Source organism: Hippocampus bargibanti, linkage group LG18 (assembly GCF_051943395.1).
Source record: "Hippocampus bargibanti isolate YZ-2025 linkage group LG18, ASM5194339v1, whole genome shotgun sequence".
Taxonomy (NCBI): Eukaryota; Metazoa; Chordata; class Actinopteri; order Syngnathiformes; family Syngnathidae; genus Hippocampus; species Hippocampus bargibanti.
Window position 1 is genome coordinate 9,953,061 of NC_142751.1, and position 15,733 is coordinate 9,968,793.

Here is a 15,733-nt window from a genome sequence, read left to right on the forward strand (position 1 = left end):
AAAACGAACCCGTTGACCCGGTCTTACCGAGAGTAGCGCGTTCCGTTCCAAAGCATTTTTTCATCAGTCCAAAGCACTGATGAAGGCACTTCATCAAATCCGAGACATCTGTTCATTAGTCTTTTGGAAACACGCTGATGGAAAAAAATTCAAATAACGTCATTGGAGCTGAATAAATCATATCCTGTCAAGCGGTCACCTTTGCATTAAATATGAAAATAAGCAAATAAATAAATAAAATCCCAAACCCAGAATCCCGGATGGCTGTAAGTAAGATTGATTTATATAGCACATTTCATAGCTAAAATCACAAAGTGCTTCACACAATTTAAAACAGTCAAAATAAAAACAATACACAAAAAAAGTATGAAAAGTACTGAAAATAACTCCCAACGATGAAATCTACATAACTTTCAATGTACACGCTGTCACTGCCCCACTTGGCCTCAATGCAAATATATATTCTAACTTCTTCTGTGAGATGTTCTCGCCGGATTCATATACTGTTATTGAGGGAACAAATGTAGGTTGCTATGAGAAAAAAAAGAAAAAATAAAATCCCTGTGATGTTCAAGTGGAGTAATTACTTTCACTTGCTTTAGGCTTTTAAGGCATTGAAGGAATGAGATGATTACGACGACAGATGCCAGAGGATCAAAATCGGTATTTAGATGAAGAGCATCAATTAAAAAACACGAGAGATGACAGCGACGTGAAGGAGGAAGGGTGTATTAGCGAGAGAGCGATTATGAGGTTCATTACTTCTCTATATGTCTTTCTGACGTTTGTCGACAACTTCTGACAGAGGTGGACGGGGGGGGGGGGGGGGGGCGTCACCTCCATCAAATTTGCTCTTGCTTTTTAATGAGATTTTTCACGTTTGGCCGAGAGAATGTGAAAGTGTCACTTGCGACTTAGTGAAGTGTGTCACGATATCATTGTGTTTAACACCTGTAGCCATTAAATAAATAAATCAATAAATAAATAAAAGTGTGTACTTATCACGTTGATACCTTTCCGGTTTGAGGCAATTGCAGACATGAATGGAAGTGATCAGGGCTTCTTTAATGAAAGTGACAACCTGGAGGACAAATAATATGCATTGAATATAAGATTCAAACGTTCAATGCTTAAAATACAAAAAAAGAATCATTAAATAACAACCCACTGGCAAACAACAATGGCGGGCCGCCACGCCTAATGGCCAGTCCAACCCGAATCGTCACATGACCCAAGTGACAAAAGGTGTTCAGCCCAACAACAACATCCTTTCACACTTTATCTCCACTTCCTCTCTAGCCCGATGCTTAAAATCCAGCTTGGTTTTAGTCACCCTGCAACTGACATAACGTTGAGTGGGAGATTTATGGTCAATCGGCCTTAAATGTCCCGCTCACGGCCATGATGGCACCACACGGGATTAGGACTTGCGGGTTTATATCCACTGTCACACTTGATAAATGGCAACTGTGCCGATGTCTTGCTAAATTCGAATTCACAAGAAGGGAGAGCAGAGAATGGGCGCAATTGAGGAGATGATCACGCCATGGCCCAAAAGTTGAATTGTTTTTTTTTGCAGCTATAAATGTTCTCATTATAGATACAAATGGGAATATGTATTCACTCTAAAAGCAAGGTTTTAAATGGTGTGTCGCAATTGTAACGGTGTAAAAAATGTAGGTGTAAGTGTAAAAAAAAAAATTCAGCATTGTAGAGTCAAATAAATTGTAATTTCCGGTGTATAAGGCGCACTTAAAAGCCTTGATTTTCTTCAAAAGCTGACCCTGCGCCTCATACGCAGGTGTGCCTTATATGTGATGTAATATTGAGCCACAACAGGTCTCACAACTACCGTCAGCAGCTACCGACTCCATTTTCCCCTGTAGAAGTAGTGCGCAACCCGAGCCTTGGCTGGAGCGCCTTACAATGTTGTGTGCCTTATATTTGGAAAGCATATATCTTCATATATCATATTTAGGGAAACGTTTTCATTCATTGAAGGTGCGCCTTATAGTCAGGTGCGCCTTATATATGAAAAAAGTTTGAAAATACACCATTCATTGGAGATGTGCCTTATACACCAGAAAATACGGTATGTAATACTTTTACGAAAACAAGACATCAATGACAATATCATCCTTTTAAATGTAAATGAGTCGCTGAGACTCCCCAAATTGTAGCACTGTCGTCCATTTAGCTATTTTGGACAGCACAGCTAACATAGGCTAACACCTTTGGCCAATTCAGAAACATACAAACTCGATTTGAAGGAGATAAAGCAAAAACAAAAAAGAACAAAAAAAAGCAATGAAGGTTAACCATTAACTCATTCATCATTTCATCACTTTGCTGCTGTGAAATGTAAATTTCTCCACTGTGAGACTAATAAAGGCAAATCCAATCCAATCCAATCCAATCCAATTCACTGCCGAACGTGCAAAAATATGTCCACTCCAGTGCCAGGATATTTGTCACTGTCACTTGAATTCCAGCACCAACATAATATTGAGTTTTAGGTCTACATAAATATTCAATACAGCGTTAGAAAACGTAACTCTCTTCTTTCATCAGTAAAAAGAGTTAATTCCTAAATTATATGGGTTTGGAGTTATATGAGCTTGAAATGAGGGTGCCTGCCCAAAATACAATGCAATAATAATTAACAACAGCTGAGGCAGGAACAAAACACTAGCATGGAAAACAGGGAAATGCTGCCCCATGTGGCAGGGGAAAACATTGCCAGAGGTCTGGCCAGCACTTTATTGGCACCCTAGCAATGAACAAAAAAAACTGTTGCTAAGACATTTCTCTCTCTCTCTATCACTTCATAACAATGCAAAGTGATATAGTACATTGTTATTAATTATTCACGTCATGTGAATTAGATAGGATAGCCGTAAACATTCCTAGAACTCGATCATTTTTAGACATCTACTCGAAAGTCCTTTGGGTCCATGTCACTTATCCCTGAGAATGAAAACGCTTTATGGGTTTAATCATTACTTTGGACCCAGGGGGGGCGATTGGGACAGAAAAGATTGTCATTTTTTTTCTCAAAGGTTCTTCTGAACCGTTGATTTGAAATACACGGCAACGGGGAGGGTGTGAAACAGCATTTTAGTTTACATATCTGCACCGTTTTGGAGTAAATAACATTTTGGGTGCCTTCACATTGTATTTAAGGAGCTCCAGAAATGTTGGCTTCAATTGGGGATGAGGAGAGAGAGTGAGAGAGAGCTCATTTTTATCTGCTTGAAAAGTGCTCACTCGGCAAAGCCTGCAACTTCCAGGACGGCTTCAGCCGCATTTACGGCCACGTGGGGAGCATTTCAGACGGCGCATCGGTTTTATACGTGGGTGGCTGATATGAAGTAGCCCGACAGTTGCAAATTGAGTTGTATGTAACAGCGCAAAGTAGTCGACTGTGATTTATGTGCCTGTGTGTCTATGCTGATGTTCTTGACTACCTTTGGAGGCAAACATCTTTTTTTTCTGTTTTTGATCTAGATGAGGATATCATCAGCAAAAGCACCGCAACCCTCCAATCAGTATTGGGTGCGCTTTCCTGGGTCTGCAGGTACCCAGGACGCAGCACCTATATAGATGCCATTGTGGGACCCAGTTGGAGCTAGCTAAACAGCAACAACAACATCAGCTAATGGATGTTTGTGAACACACAACAAAGGAACACTTACTGTATTTTTAAGCTCATTCGGAACCAGTCCAGTCTCATTCAAATGGATCTGCTTTTATACACTAACACACCTCTGCAAAAAGATGCGGGTATAGGTTCATCGTTTTATGATAATCAACCACTATTTACACATAAATACAAAACAAGTGAGGACTTGAATTCCCGCACAAGACAAATAATCAGTTTTGAAAGCTCCCAGTAATTTGCATATGGGACGCCACGTGGAAGGAGATAATCATCACGAGAGGAAGGACTTTGTTTGTAGAGGGTATGCAGTCCGTGAGAATGCAGCAAGTTCATCTGGATCTTTATTTGATTTGAAGACGGTGGTTAAATAATCCCTTTGCGACGGGCTGCCCAAAGTTCTTACTTTCTTCTATCGATACAATTTTACACGCTCACACATCACCATATGCGCACCGTTGACAAGGGAACTCCTTAGCCTGCCGGTAAGGTTAATCATTTCCGGGCAGCGTTATGAAGGTGGAACGGTAGATTAACATGTCAGTGATTCCTCAGGTTAGCCATGAGCAGAGAAACGATATTTCAGCACTTAAAACGTCTGGTAGGACCCAATTCTGTTTTCCTGATGCAATTTTGGATGTCGCCGTATAGTCCGAGCACTCATCGTCTGGATACTAAGAAGCTAAAAACACACCTTCATCTCCCGCTTTTTCTTTGCAGTGGAACTGTCCTCTTGTGATCGGTGTCATTCTCATATCGGGGATCGGCGGGACATTTCAGTATGGATACGGAATATCTTCCATGACCTCGCCTTCGGTTGTAAGTCCAGCATGTTTTGGGTGTTCGGCGATGGCGAGCTGTGAGGAAATCAGACAATGATTACGTTACAGTACATCAAGAGGCTGGTGAACCAAACGTGTATACAGAGGTATGACGTCTACCTCCAGGACTGGCAGTTGTCACTCATCTGGTCCTTCACCGTCTCCATTTTTTGCATCGGGGGCTTGCTGGGCTCGTTCCTGGCAGCGCCGTGCCTCTCGGCAGTTGGCAGGCTAGTGTACAAATTAAGGCTTCTCATTTCTCGATTACACTTGGCATTCATGCAGGTTTCCGTTTGCCCATCCCGTTACAGGAAAAAATGTCTGTTGTTCAACAATTTGGTGGTCATAGTTGGCGCTGTGCTGATGCTCTTAAGCCAAAGAGCCATGTCCTTTGAGATGATCATGGCGGGGAGATTTCTGTATGGCATCAATGCAGGTGAGATTAAAAAAAGAAATGCAGTTATACATGGCTTAACTTAAAGGACAACCGACGTCTCTGGACAAGTTGTGTCCAGAATTTGTAAAATGGCTTCAAATGACTTCTACTGAGCGTATTTTAATAAGATTCCACCGCATATAGCTATATTTTACGTTTTAAGACTCGCACTGAATATTCCGTAAGTCTTGTTTTTCAGTTGGTGACGAGTCCATACGTTACGTCACTGAAGGAACGCCCCTGACCGAAAAAAGGAGACATTGTAGCAGTCCTTCCATCACCACAATGCATTTGGCTGTACTTGGCTGGGCTAAAAACTTCGTGTACCACCAAAAAAGAGGCAGAAGAGGGCGACAAAGCTCCATGTAAGGAATTAATCAGCCTGTGGAAACAGGGTGATTAATTCCTCACACGGAGCTCGGTCACGATTTTCTGCCTCTTTTTTGGTGATCAATTTCCCCCCAATGTTGCCTCAAAATGGCACGGAATAAATTATTTAATCGATTGCAAACATGCTCCAGAAGTCGTTGATTCACACCTGCTGTAGTACAACATATATCCTTGAGTCTTCAGTAAGCCATTACTTTTTACATGCATCGCGTCCTCCTGGAGCGTCAACTGGGAAGAGGAATTTCCTCTCCGCCCACATACTCTATGCAGCCAATCATAAGCGAGCTCGACAGATCAAGGCCTGAACTCATTGGCAACACTACAGCTGATTGGTCCAGCCTTTGAAACCGTGTGCGTGAATCACAGTATGCAGCCAATTGCGAGCAAGCTTGGCCGGAAAAAAAGGTGCGCAATACAAAATCTAACTTAAAGCATCTCTGTTCGAACATTTTTCGACATACTGGACCCGCAAAAATTTACCGTTATTCGTAACTCGTATGTTCGTAAATTGGGGAGTGTCTGTACTCAAGATGGTTTCACATCATAATTGCTGAGTTGCGGCTTGGCCAAACTCTTCTGATATAAAAAAAAATGCTTTCAATATACTGTTAAAAACAACAACACACACAACTTGTATTTTGATGCTTAATATAGTGATGGAGAATAATAATTTATCATGTTTAAAAGTGCCGTGCTTTGCTGACCAACTAAACAATGGGCCTACAGTCAAAGCGCAGATGGCCACAGTAAATCTGAGTGAAACAGACACGGCAAGGTGAACTGTCGTCTCCATCAAGATTCTAGAACAGACATGGGCAAACTACGGCCCGCGGGCCACATACGGCCCGTTAGGCTTTTCAATCCGGCCCGCCGAATTTGCCCAAATTATAGTACAGTGTCTAAAACTCAAGACAAAAAGCTAGCGAACAACAGGGCAGACAACTGAAAACCAATCCCATTAAAAAACATTGTCACAAAGTATAGAGTTTTTTTTAAATCAAGAATGCACCAACTACAAATGCTACCTTGCTTAATTTACAGCAAATACGCATAGCTGTAAATTTTGCTACAGTAGTCGATTGCCATTGTGGTGCACAATGCAACGTTTGCATTGCTTCCTACGAGCCACTAAGCCCCTTTCATAAGTCTCACGTACACTTTACAGTCACGGTTTAATGTAAATTTACGTTTTGTAGCGTCACATATGTTGTTAGCTTCTTTTGAATCTTTCTTCTAGTCTTAGGTTCTGTGCATCTATTTTGGAAAATGACATGCAATTGCACGACTTTGTAACGCTTGCGAAAGTCCGGAAAAAAGAAGCAGGCTTCTGATTGGCTGCCGAGCCGAGTATGCAAATTTCAACTGCAGGTAGTCTATGTTTGTGTGCTCGGCGACGGTACACGTGTATTGTTAGCGTGTGAAGGCGAGAGCGTCAGTGAGGAGTTTGTTGAGCGCGCGGTCAGGACAAACCATCTATGATTTGGCGGAATTTAACACAAGTAGGTATTATTGAGCTTGAATATTTCGTTGTGTAATAATATGTTTTGAATGTTGAAATTTTTCAATAAATGTTGATTTCTTTAACTTTGCCCCTTCGATGGAAACTTAAAAACAGACGCAATCTTGACAAATCACAGTGCATATGTTATTTTAATCTATTTCCATTTCCTCCTCCAAGTATCTGCGAAATAGTATGTAAACGCCATATTCCTTGAGACAAATTTACCTGATCAGGGATATTTTTCACATTTGAAAGACAGTTAATAAATTGGGGTCTTACTGTGCTATGAGGTTTGTACACACTACATTTAAAGGACAACCGGCACCATTTTTTTGTGTTTCCCACTGACATCAGAAAAACGTTTTATAGCATCTAAAATACCCAAAACAGGCAGGCTGATATTTTTAGTTAAATGAAAAACACCAATAAAAATGACTTCAAAATGAATCCGGAAATGGCCAGTTTCAGAAGGTCCCACCCCCTTGTTCGTGACGTCACGCCAAGACGTCTTGCCTTGCTCGAGAATCAAAACAATGGCTTCAGATTCGGAGAAGATGTTTTCTTGTTCTTGTTCTTCTGAAGAGGAAAGCATAAATGTTTGCAATTGATTCTAGGAGTCCTCCCATATCAATTCGAGCCGTCAAGGACAGAAATGTAGCACCCAGAAAAAGCAGAAGATTGCGCCCAAGCTCCGTTGGAAATGGGCTGATTTGTCAGCTGGGAATTTGTGTCAGCAAATATCAAATAGTTGTCTTGGTGCAACACACAACGATTCACCATGGCGTTATTTATGTGTTTTCCTTCTAATTTCGCCATCAACACGGATCAACACGAAGTTTTCAGACCAAACAAAGTACCCAAAATGCATTGTAATGCTTTCAATATACTGTTAAAAACAACAACACACACAACTTGTATTTTGATGCTTAATATAGTGATGGAGAATAATAATTTATCATGTTTAAAAGTGCCGTGCTTTGCTGACCAACTAAACAATGGGCCTACAGTCAAAGCGCAGATGGCCACAGTAAATCTGAGTGAAACAGACACGGCAAGGTGAACTGTCGTCTCCATCAAGATTCTAGAAGGTCCGGCCTTGCACAGAATTTAGGGCTTGAGATACTCCTTTTCCACCAAAGTTATTTACGGCTTAAACATCCTGCACAAGCGCCAGATTACAAACTTATCAGTTCTTGGAAAAGACAACCAATTAAAATGTCTTATGTTTTACTGCTTGTAGCTGTTGGTGCTCAGAACGCCCAGAGGCGTGGCATTATAATCAAGAAAACTGTGTTTTACTAATATATCACTGTAATTTGCATATACTCTCAATAAATAGCTTGGCAGAGGGGCGCACAATTCAGACGTATGTCATCTGATGACTGCGTCTCCTGCCGGCAGTGGGGACAATCTTTCTGGTTCTGAGTCTCTGTCCACGGTGTCTGTCTGTCATATCTCTGACATATAGTCAATTGGTTTTGGAAATAAATGCTAAGCTAAGCCGTATTTTCTGCACTATAAGGCACATCTATAAGAAAAGATTTTTACAAAACCTGACCGTGCGCCTCATAATCCGGTGCACTTTATGTAAGGAAAAAAGTGCTAAAATATGTCATTCATGGAAGGTGCCCCTTATAATGCGGTGCACCTTAAGTATGGAAAATGTTTTTAAATACAGTAAAGTCTCGTTATATCGATATCGGATATATCATGGCATTATAAAAACGACTGGCCCTGTGTGTCTTGATTTTTTGAACCGCCCCTCCCCCACCTTACCCCCCAAATATCTTGACATATACAGGAAGCCAATGCGGTTAGTTTAGCCCTTTCAGGACAAGCAGTTACAACAGTGGACAACAGACCAGGTTACAGGGTACATGAAAGGATAAATTGCTATTCAATTTTAAACACGTACAAAAGTGAACTGAGAGTGTGAAATTACTCTCAAGGTTTAAAATTTATGATAACGAGTTTTAAGTATATGTACTTTGCTTAAATTCTAATAAGCATTAAAGCGAACACAAAAACAATTACAAAGTAACTTCAACGAAGGAGGAGTTCGTAATAATAAAAAAGAACAAATTAGCTACAAAATCATCAAAACAAAGTTAAACCTAGAAAAAATACAGTCGAAAAATTCTAAACTATTATCAATTTGGCTCACACTGACTGCGATTGCTTTCGCCGGACCAAAATTTTTGAAGGAGGATAATTCCTGGAAAGGGTTCATTTGGAAGCATTCACTGCATAATCACATGTTCTCATTGAGATGCTATTTCATAGCCATTCTAATTGCAGTGAGTTACTTGGCACAGAAGAAAGATGGCCGTGGCTGCTCGGCTTCAGTGGTTTCACTGCGCTGTTTCAGCTGGTCAGCCTCCCGTTCCTGCCGGAGTCTCCCAAATTCTTGCTGCTCAACCAAGGTGACCAACAGGCCTGCGAAAAAGGTGAGAACGCACATTTGGGCGCGTAATGTCTGTCACATCCGTCGAGTTATTATTTTTCTTCCTATCACATCACGGTTACTTAGCTTTGACGAGGCTTTGGGGTAACAAGGACCACAGCGTGGAGGTGAAGGAGATGCTGGAGGAGAAGGTCGCTCTCCAGAACATCCGAAGCCGCTCTGTGATGGAGCTGTTTCGGGAAAGAAGCATTCGCTGGCAGCTGATTACCATCATTGTGACCTTCTGCTCTCTGCAATTTTCTGGCATCAATGCAGTAAGTCGAAAATGGTTCCTGCAATAGTAAACACACAATACATGCTCTGAACAAGTATGTAGTTTTCTGGACAAATACAACTGTAAAAAAAAGACTACAATAAAAAATACAAAATAGGCTGTAGTAGCATTCAAAACTAAAGGTATTTTATTCCTAAAGCGGGTTTATTCCTTAAAAGTCTCGACCAGACTAATTTTTTGCCACAGCCCACATTGTAGTTATGCTTTCCCCCCGAGGGCCGTTATGAATTTGGGGAACTCATTAAAATATTTCCTTTCCTCCACATGTTACATCTATAGCGCACAACAAATTAATAACTAGTTTTCAAATTTGAAGTAAAAAATAATGACTGTTATTGTGGTTTACATGCCACAACTTGAAATTTTGGTTCGGACTTCAACAAGCATCATGGCACTTGACATGCTTGATTTGCTTTCGTGGACCGAATAGAATGATGTGGTGGGCCAGATTTGGTCCTTGGGCCTTGGCTGATAGTCCCGCTTATATCGATACTATTTCTATGCACGCACGGAGAAAATTACATGCAAACAGGGTCGGATATATCGATAGTCCCGGTAATATCGATATTTTTTCGGACTCCCTTGAATATCGATATAACGAGACTTTACTGTATGTCATTCGTTGAAGGTGCGCCTTGTATTCCAGAAAATACGGCAGTTACTTAAATTGCTCAACTTAACAAGTTATGGAAGTCAAGTGTCTTGAAATTTTGAGTTCACCTCATGGTATCCCCTCTGAAATCGGCTTTAGGTCGCCGTTGTTCCTAGTGGAAACCACTTTTTGGGCCATAAACATCTCCTCAAATGTGCCTTTTTTATGCATATGCAGGAATCAGTCTCTCTGCTCATACCTTATACGTCATCGAATGCACCCCAAAGATCCTGCAGGGTATGGTGGGTGTGACCATCGCGTCTTTCATCGCTACGGGGAAGTTCGTTGGGCAGCTTTTGGGGCTCAGGTGAGGGATCATATACATAACTCATGGCATTATAAAAACGACTGGCCCTGTGTGTCTTGATTTTTTGAACCGCCCCTCCCCCACCTTACCCCCCAAATATCTTGACATATACAGGAAGCCAATGCGGTTAGTTTAGCCCTTTCAAGACAAGCAGTTACAACAGTGGACAACAGACCAGGTTACAGGGTACATGAAAGGATAAATTGCTATTCAATTTTAAACACGTACAAAAGTGAACTGAGAGTGTGAAATTACTCTCAAGGTTTAAAATGTATGATAACGAGTTTTAAGTATATGTACTTTGCTTAAATTCTAATAAGCATTAAAGCGAACACAAAAACAATTACAAAGTAACTTCAACGAAGGAGGAGTTCGTAATAATAAAAAAGAACAAATTAGCTACAAAATCATCAAAACAAAGTTAAACCTAGAAAAAATACAGTCGAAAAATTCTAAACTATTATCAATTTGGCTCACACTGACTGCGATTGCTTTCGCCGGACCAAAATTTTTGAAGGAGGATAATTCCTGGAAAGGGTTCATTTGGAAGCATTCACTGCATAATCACATGTTCTCATTGAGATGCTATTTCATAGCCATTCTAATTGCAGTGAGTTACTTGGCACAGAAGAAAGATGGCCGTGGCTGCTCGGCTTCAGTGGTTTCACTGCGCTGTTTCAGCTGGTCAGCCTCCCGTTCCTGCCGGAGTCTCCCAAATTCTTGCTGCTCAATCAAGGTGACCAACAGGCCTGCGAAAAAGGTGAGAACGCACATTTGGGCGCGTAATGTCTGTCACATCCGTCGAGTTATTATTTTTCTTCCTATCACATCACGGTTACTTAGCTTTGACGAGGCTTTGGGGTAACAAGGACCACAGCGTGGAGGTGAAGGAGATGCTGGAGGAGAAGGTCGCTCTCCAGAACATCCGAAGCCGCTCTGTGATGGAGCTGTTTCGGGAAAGAAGCATTCGCTGGCAGCTGATTACCATCATTGTGACCTTCTGCTCTCTGCAATTTTCTGGCATCAATGCAGTAAGTCGAAAATGGTTCCTGCAATAGTAAACACACAATACATGCTCTGAACAAGTATGTAGTTTTCTGGACAAATACAACTGTAAAAAAAAGACTACAATAAAAAATACAAAATAGGCTGTAGTAGCATTCAAAACTAAAGGTATTTTATTCCTAAAGCGGGTTTATTCCTTAAAAGTCTCGACCAGACTAATTTTTTGCCACAGGCCACATTGTAGTTATGCTTTCCCCCCGAGGGCCGTTATGAATTTGGGGAACTCATTAAAATATTTCCTTTCCTCCACATGTTACATCTATAGCGCACAACAAATTAATAACTAGTTTTCAAATTTGAAGTAAAAAATAATGACTGTTATTGTGGTTTACATGCCACAACTTGAAATTTTGGTTCGGACTTCAACAAGCATCATGGCACTTGACATGCTTGATTTGCTTTCGTGGACCGAATAGAATGATGTGGTGGGCCAGATTTGGTCCTTGGGCCTTGGCTTTGACACCTGTGGTCTAAACCAAAGAATCGTTACGCACAGTTTTGAATAGATTGCAGATTGCCTTTCAATAAATGCAAACATAATCATGAATAAGGATTCAATTTGAAATTAAACCACACAGTGACATAAAAATGTCAACTTTTTTCAACAAAGATGATGTATGGCAAAGGCAAATGTACGGTATAGTACATGAAAAGTACAGTAAATAGCCAATTTGTTTGAAGGCATTTTAGTTTGTATCCACACACACACACACGCATTAACTTGAGCTAGTGACCAAGTGGGCGTATTCAGCAACAGCAACATAGGTCAGTATCATCCAATTAAAATTGCTCTTTCAACCCACTGAAGCCTAAACAGGAAATAAGCAGCCAAAAAGCAAGAATATTTTGTTTTATCTGCGAGCCAGATGTAATCATCAAAAGAGCCATAGCTTCCCGACCCCTGGTCTAAATGTTGAGCCATTTCAAGCAATCATTTAAGAAAACCGTTATGTTAATGGTTAATTAAGCTGGCTGTTTTGCCCAGAAATGTTCCATAAGAAATATTACACTTACATTTCTTTATTGAGCGGGGTTAATAGTTTGTCTCGATAGTTAAACCATATTGTTACAATTCACACTACAGGTGTACTTCTATTCTCAAGAAGTGTTTCGGGCAGCCGGCATTCACGAAGATAAGCTCCGGTACGCCACGTTGGGAACGGGAATGTGTGAAATGCTGTTCTCTTTTGTTTGTGTAAGTGCCTGTTCACTAATATTCCGCGTATCGTCGTGCCCATTTAATGACATATTTGGAAGAAATTATGCAGAAAGAACATACCGCAATCTTGGTTAAATGCCATGATTATTTTCCTGTGTTAGTTGCAGCTGTTGTGAAAGTTGCTGTCTTAATAAAGATATATTTAATTGAATAACAGTGATTAGTGGCAGCCGTGATCATGTAACTCTTCTGTCTATTTTTAATTCATTATTATTAAAACGTAATACCCCAAAACATACGACAACGGATTAGAACTTTGTTCAATTTTTTTTATGTAAAAAAAATTCACGACTTCTTGACGGAAGTGTCGTTATAGCCCCACCTTGTGGTAGTTTCGGCAGCCCTGCTCATGTAACACTTCCGTGTATTTTTTATTCATTATGGACGGATTAGAATTTCCTATTAGAAAAAAAATCGCGACGACATATTGTAACTTCTTGACGGAAATGTCGTTATAGCGCCACATTGTGGTCGTTTCTCTTCCTGTCATCATCTTTCCACTTTAACTCTGAATGCTTGCACTTTACTTGGTGTTTTGTTCTACTGTTGACGCTCCAGTTCGTGATCATTGAGGGAACAGGAAAGAAAATGCTCGCCTTTACAGGATATATGGCCATGGCTGTTACGCTCATCCTCCTCACCACCACTCTTTATTTGCAGGTGAGCCACACCACCAAGTGCATTTCAGCATCCTAAGCCAACACTTAGAAGTGACTTTTGTTTCTCACTTAAGCATCACATCCCCTGGATATCGTACTGCAGCATGGTCCTCATTTTCATCTTCCTCTCAAGTTTTTCCATTGGGCCAGGTAATTTTTACGCTATAATAACTCATTAACATAAACTACATCTAAAAATAAATAAGTGACAAAATAATAATAAACTGGGCAGGTTTAACACTAAATTATTCAGCATTACTTGGCCACCATTTTGTTGTGTTTTAGGTCCATGAAGCTAAAAGGGAGTTGAAGGCTCACTTTTAGACAAAAAGTGTACGTTGCCCGCTTTTTGTGCCATTTTCAGTCCAAGAAATGATGTTGTTGGGAGTTAATTTTAAATAAATATCAACCATGTTTGTGAAGGGTACGCCATAAATCTTGTTGCTAACTAAGCAATGCTCATTGTGGTCATTTTATGCTTGAGTCAGAATCAGAATACCTTTATTCGTCCCACAATGGGGAAATTTGCAGTCCACTGCAGCAATTTTAAAGGGGATGGGGGGGGGGGTGAAAGGATAGAAAAACAAGATATTCTAAGCATAGTAAAATAAAAATGTCAGCAGACTGAGATGTATACTGTAATAGTGCTCACATTTTCTTACCTCAAAGGCGGAGTAGTAGCTCCTCTTCCAGGTGTTATTTTCACGCAGGCGTTCAAAGCGAGCGCATACACCGTCGGGTGCACCATCAACTGGATTGGAATGTTCATCGTGGGGATGATCTTCCCCATCTTAGTGGTGAGCTCCTTTGAGTCTTTGTGTACATGCTCAAAGTTCCTATTGGAATCACAACGCAATCGTTTCCATTCCAGGAGAACCTCGATTCCTTCACCTTTCTGATATTCCTGTTGGTATGTTTGACGACCGGATCGTACGTGTACTTCCACATGCCGGAGACGAAGAATAAAACCGCTTTGGAGATCGCCGTCGACTTTGAACGGATGCACAGCAAGTCTAGAAAGTGGAACGGGAAAAAAAAGGATGAGCAGCCACCCGACAGCCGTACAATTTACGAGACCGTATTTTAGCCTGAACTGGTGAAGATCAGGTAAAAAAAAATTGAAATCTCAAAGATAAAGCATGTTGAAACAAGGCACATTAATATATGGTATTCTTTCTGACATTTTTTTGTGAGGACATCATATTTCACTTTTTTTGGGGTGCGATAACGATACTAGATTTTTGAACGTCACATACAAACTGTGTTATCAGGTTACAGGGTACATGATTGTAGTTATCTATTTGACTTGGCGGATGTACTTTTCCTGTTGGCACTCTTTTTTTCCATTACTTTTAGCACATGTATGTCGATATGAAACCTGAATGTGATTTGATTCCGCTGAAATGGATTTTGTTGTCGTCCAATGTGCTTTTTTTCCGCAAGGGAACAATAGAAGGCCTTTGTGTCATGTTAAATTGTCGTGGTTGTCCGTAATGCTCGACCACACAGGTGTCAAAGTTAAGGCCCGGGGGCAAAATCTGGCCCGCCACATCAATTTATTCGGCCCGCCAAGGCAAATCTAACGTGTATAATTCCATGACGCTTGCTAAAATCGGAACCAAAATTTCAAATTGTCCCATATAATTCACAATAATAGTCATTATTCGTGACTTCATATTAAAAAAAACTACTTATTCATTAATTTGTTGTGCATTCTGTATGTAATATTTGGAGGAGAAGAAACGTTCTAATGGTTTCCCCAAATTCTTTACGGCCCCCAAGAGGAAACTGTATCAACAATGTGGCCCATGGCAAAAAATGACTTTGACACCCCTGCTCTACCCTGACCTCAGCGTGAAGAACCCTCACCACGCTTATTGTATTTTCCGGTGTACTGTATAAAACGCACCCAAAAGCCTTCATTTTCTTAAAAACATGACCCTGCGCCTTATACGCCGGTGCGTCTTATATGTGAAGTAATAATGAGTCACAAAAGGTCTCACAACTACAGCCACGACTCCATTTCCTCCTGTAGAAGTCGTGCGTAACCGCAGCCTCTACTGTAGTGCCTTATAAAGTGGTAATAATAATAATAATAATAATAATAATAATAATAATAATAATACATTTCATTTCTAACTGCCCTCAAAACTCTCAAGGTCACTTTACAGTCACAGGATCAGTTTTTCTGTGGGTGAGCAGCGGCAGCCACGTGCCAGCTTTCACTCAACCCGAATGTAACTCAAATAGATAGAAAGCTAGCTAGCTAAGATTTAGCTAATAATAA

The 15,733-nt window shown here is 40.6% G+C and overlaps 2 protein-coding genes and 1 long non-coding RNA gene across 12 annotated transcripts in view; 1 reads left to right on the plus strand and 2 right to left on the minus strand.

The window, feature by feature from the left end:
* kcnn2 (potassium calcium-activated channel subfamily N member 2) overlaps positions 1-4,489 on the minus strand; it is a 33,514-nt gene extending 29,025 nt beyond the window's left edge. For 2 of the 7 annotated variants that reach the window (XM_089019997.1, XM_089019994.1), the window contains exons 1-3: positions 4,353-4,489; positions 1,014-1,081; positions 28-134 (exon numbers count right to left, since the gene is read on the minus strand). The gene's annotated coding sequence lies outside the window, so the exon portion shown is untranslated. Of the gene's footprint in view, positions 1-27; positions 135-1,013; positions 1,082-3,695; positions 3,768-4,352 lie in introns of all 7 variants that reach the window. The other 5 variants (XM_089019991.1, XM_089019993.1, XM_089019995.1 and 2 more) reach the window with 4 other exon arrangements.
* On the plus strand, positions 3,978-14,552 carry slc2a11l (solute carrier family 2 member 11, like). Of its 4 annotated transcripts, none has more exons than XM_089019999.1 (12): positions 3,983-4,143; positions 4,214-4,259; positions 4,379-4,477; positions 4,549-4,915; positions 10,374-10,503; positions 11,115-11,263; positions 11,347-11,534; positions 12,653-12,763; positions 13,346-13,447; positions 13,521-13,596; positions 14,116-14,243; positions 14,318-14,552. In XM_089019999.1, the coding sequence occupies exons 2-12, from the start codon at positions 4,221-4,223 to the stop codon at positions 14,531-14,533; spliced, it is 1,605 nt and encodes a 534-aa protein (XP_088876125.1). In that variant the 5' UTR covers positions 3,983-4,143; positions 4,214-4,220; the 3' UTR covers positions 14,534-14,552. The 4 variants fall into 4 exon arrangements, with proteins under 4 accessions (XP_088876128.1, XP_088876125.1, XP_088876124.1 ...); XM_089020001.1 differs by having other exon boundaries at positions 3,988-4,259; positions 4,549-4,709; positions 4,791-4,915; XM_089020002.1 differs by having other exon boundaries at positions 3,978-4,259; positions 14,157-14,243.
* LOC148884539 (uncharacterized) overlaps positions 11,420-15,733 on the minus strand; it is a 44,097-nt gene continuing 39,783 nt past the window's right edge. The window contains exons 2-4 of the long non-coding RNA XR_016118220.1: positions 14,381-14,459; positions 14,109-14,282; positions 11,420-11,552 (exon numbers count right to left, since the gene is read on the minus strand). This is a non-coding gene — a long non-coding RNA (uncharacterized LOC148884539). The remainder of the gene's footprint in view (positions 11,553-14,108; positions 14,283-14,380; positions 14,460-15,733) is intronic.

What these genes read in the sequence shown, in the direction of transcription:
- slc2a11l (XM_089019998.1), top strand. Translation starts at nt 4,221, where the DNA reads ATGAGCAGAGAAACGATATTTCAGCACTTAAAACGTCTG. An exon ending in TTCAGCACTTAAAACGTCTG is followed by an intron (nt 4,260 to 4,378) that starts GTAGGACCCAAT and finishes TTTTCTTTGCAG; the next exon opens with TGGAACTGTCCTCTTGTGAT. An exon ending in AAGTTTTTCCATTGGGCCAG is followed by an intron (nt 13,597 to 14,115) that starts GTAATTTTTACG and finishes CTTACCTCAAAG; the next exon opens with GCGGAGTAGTAGCTCCTCTT.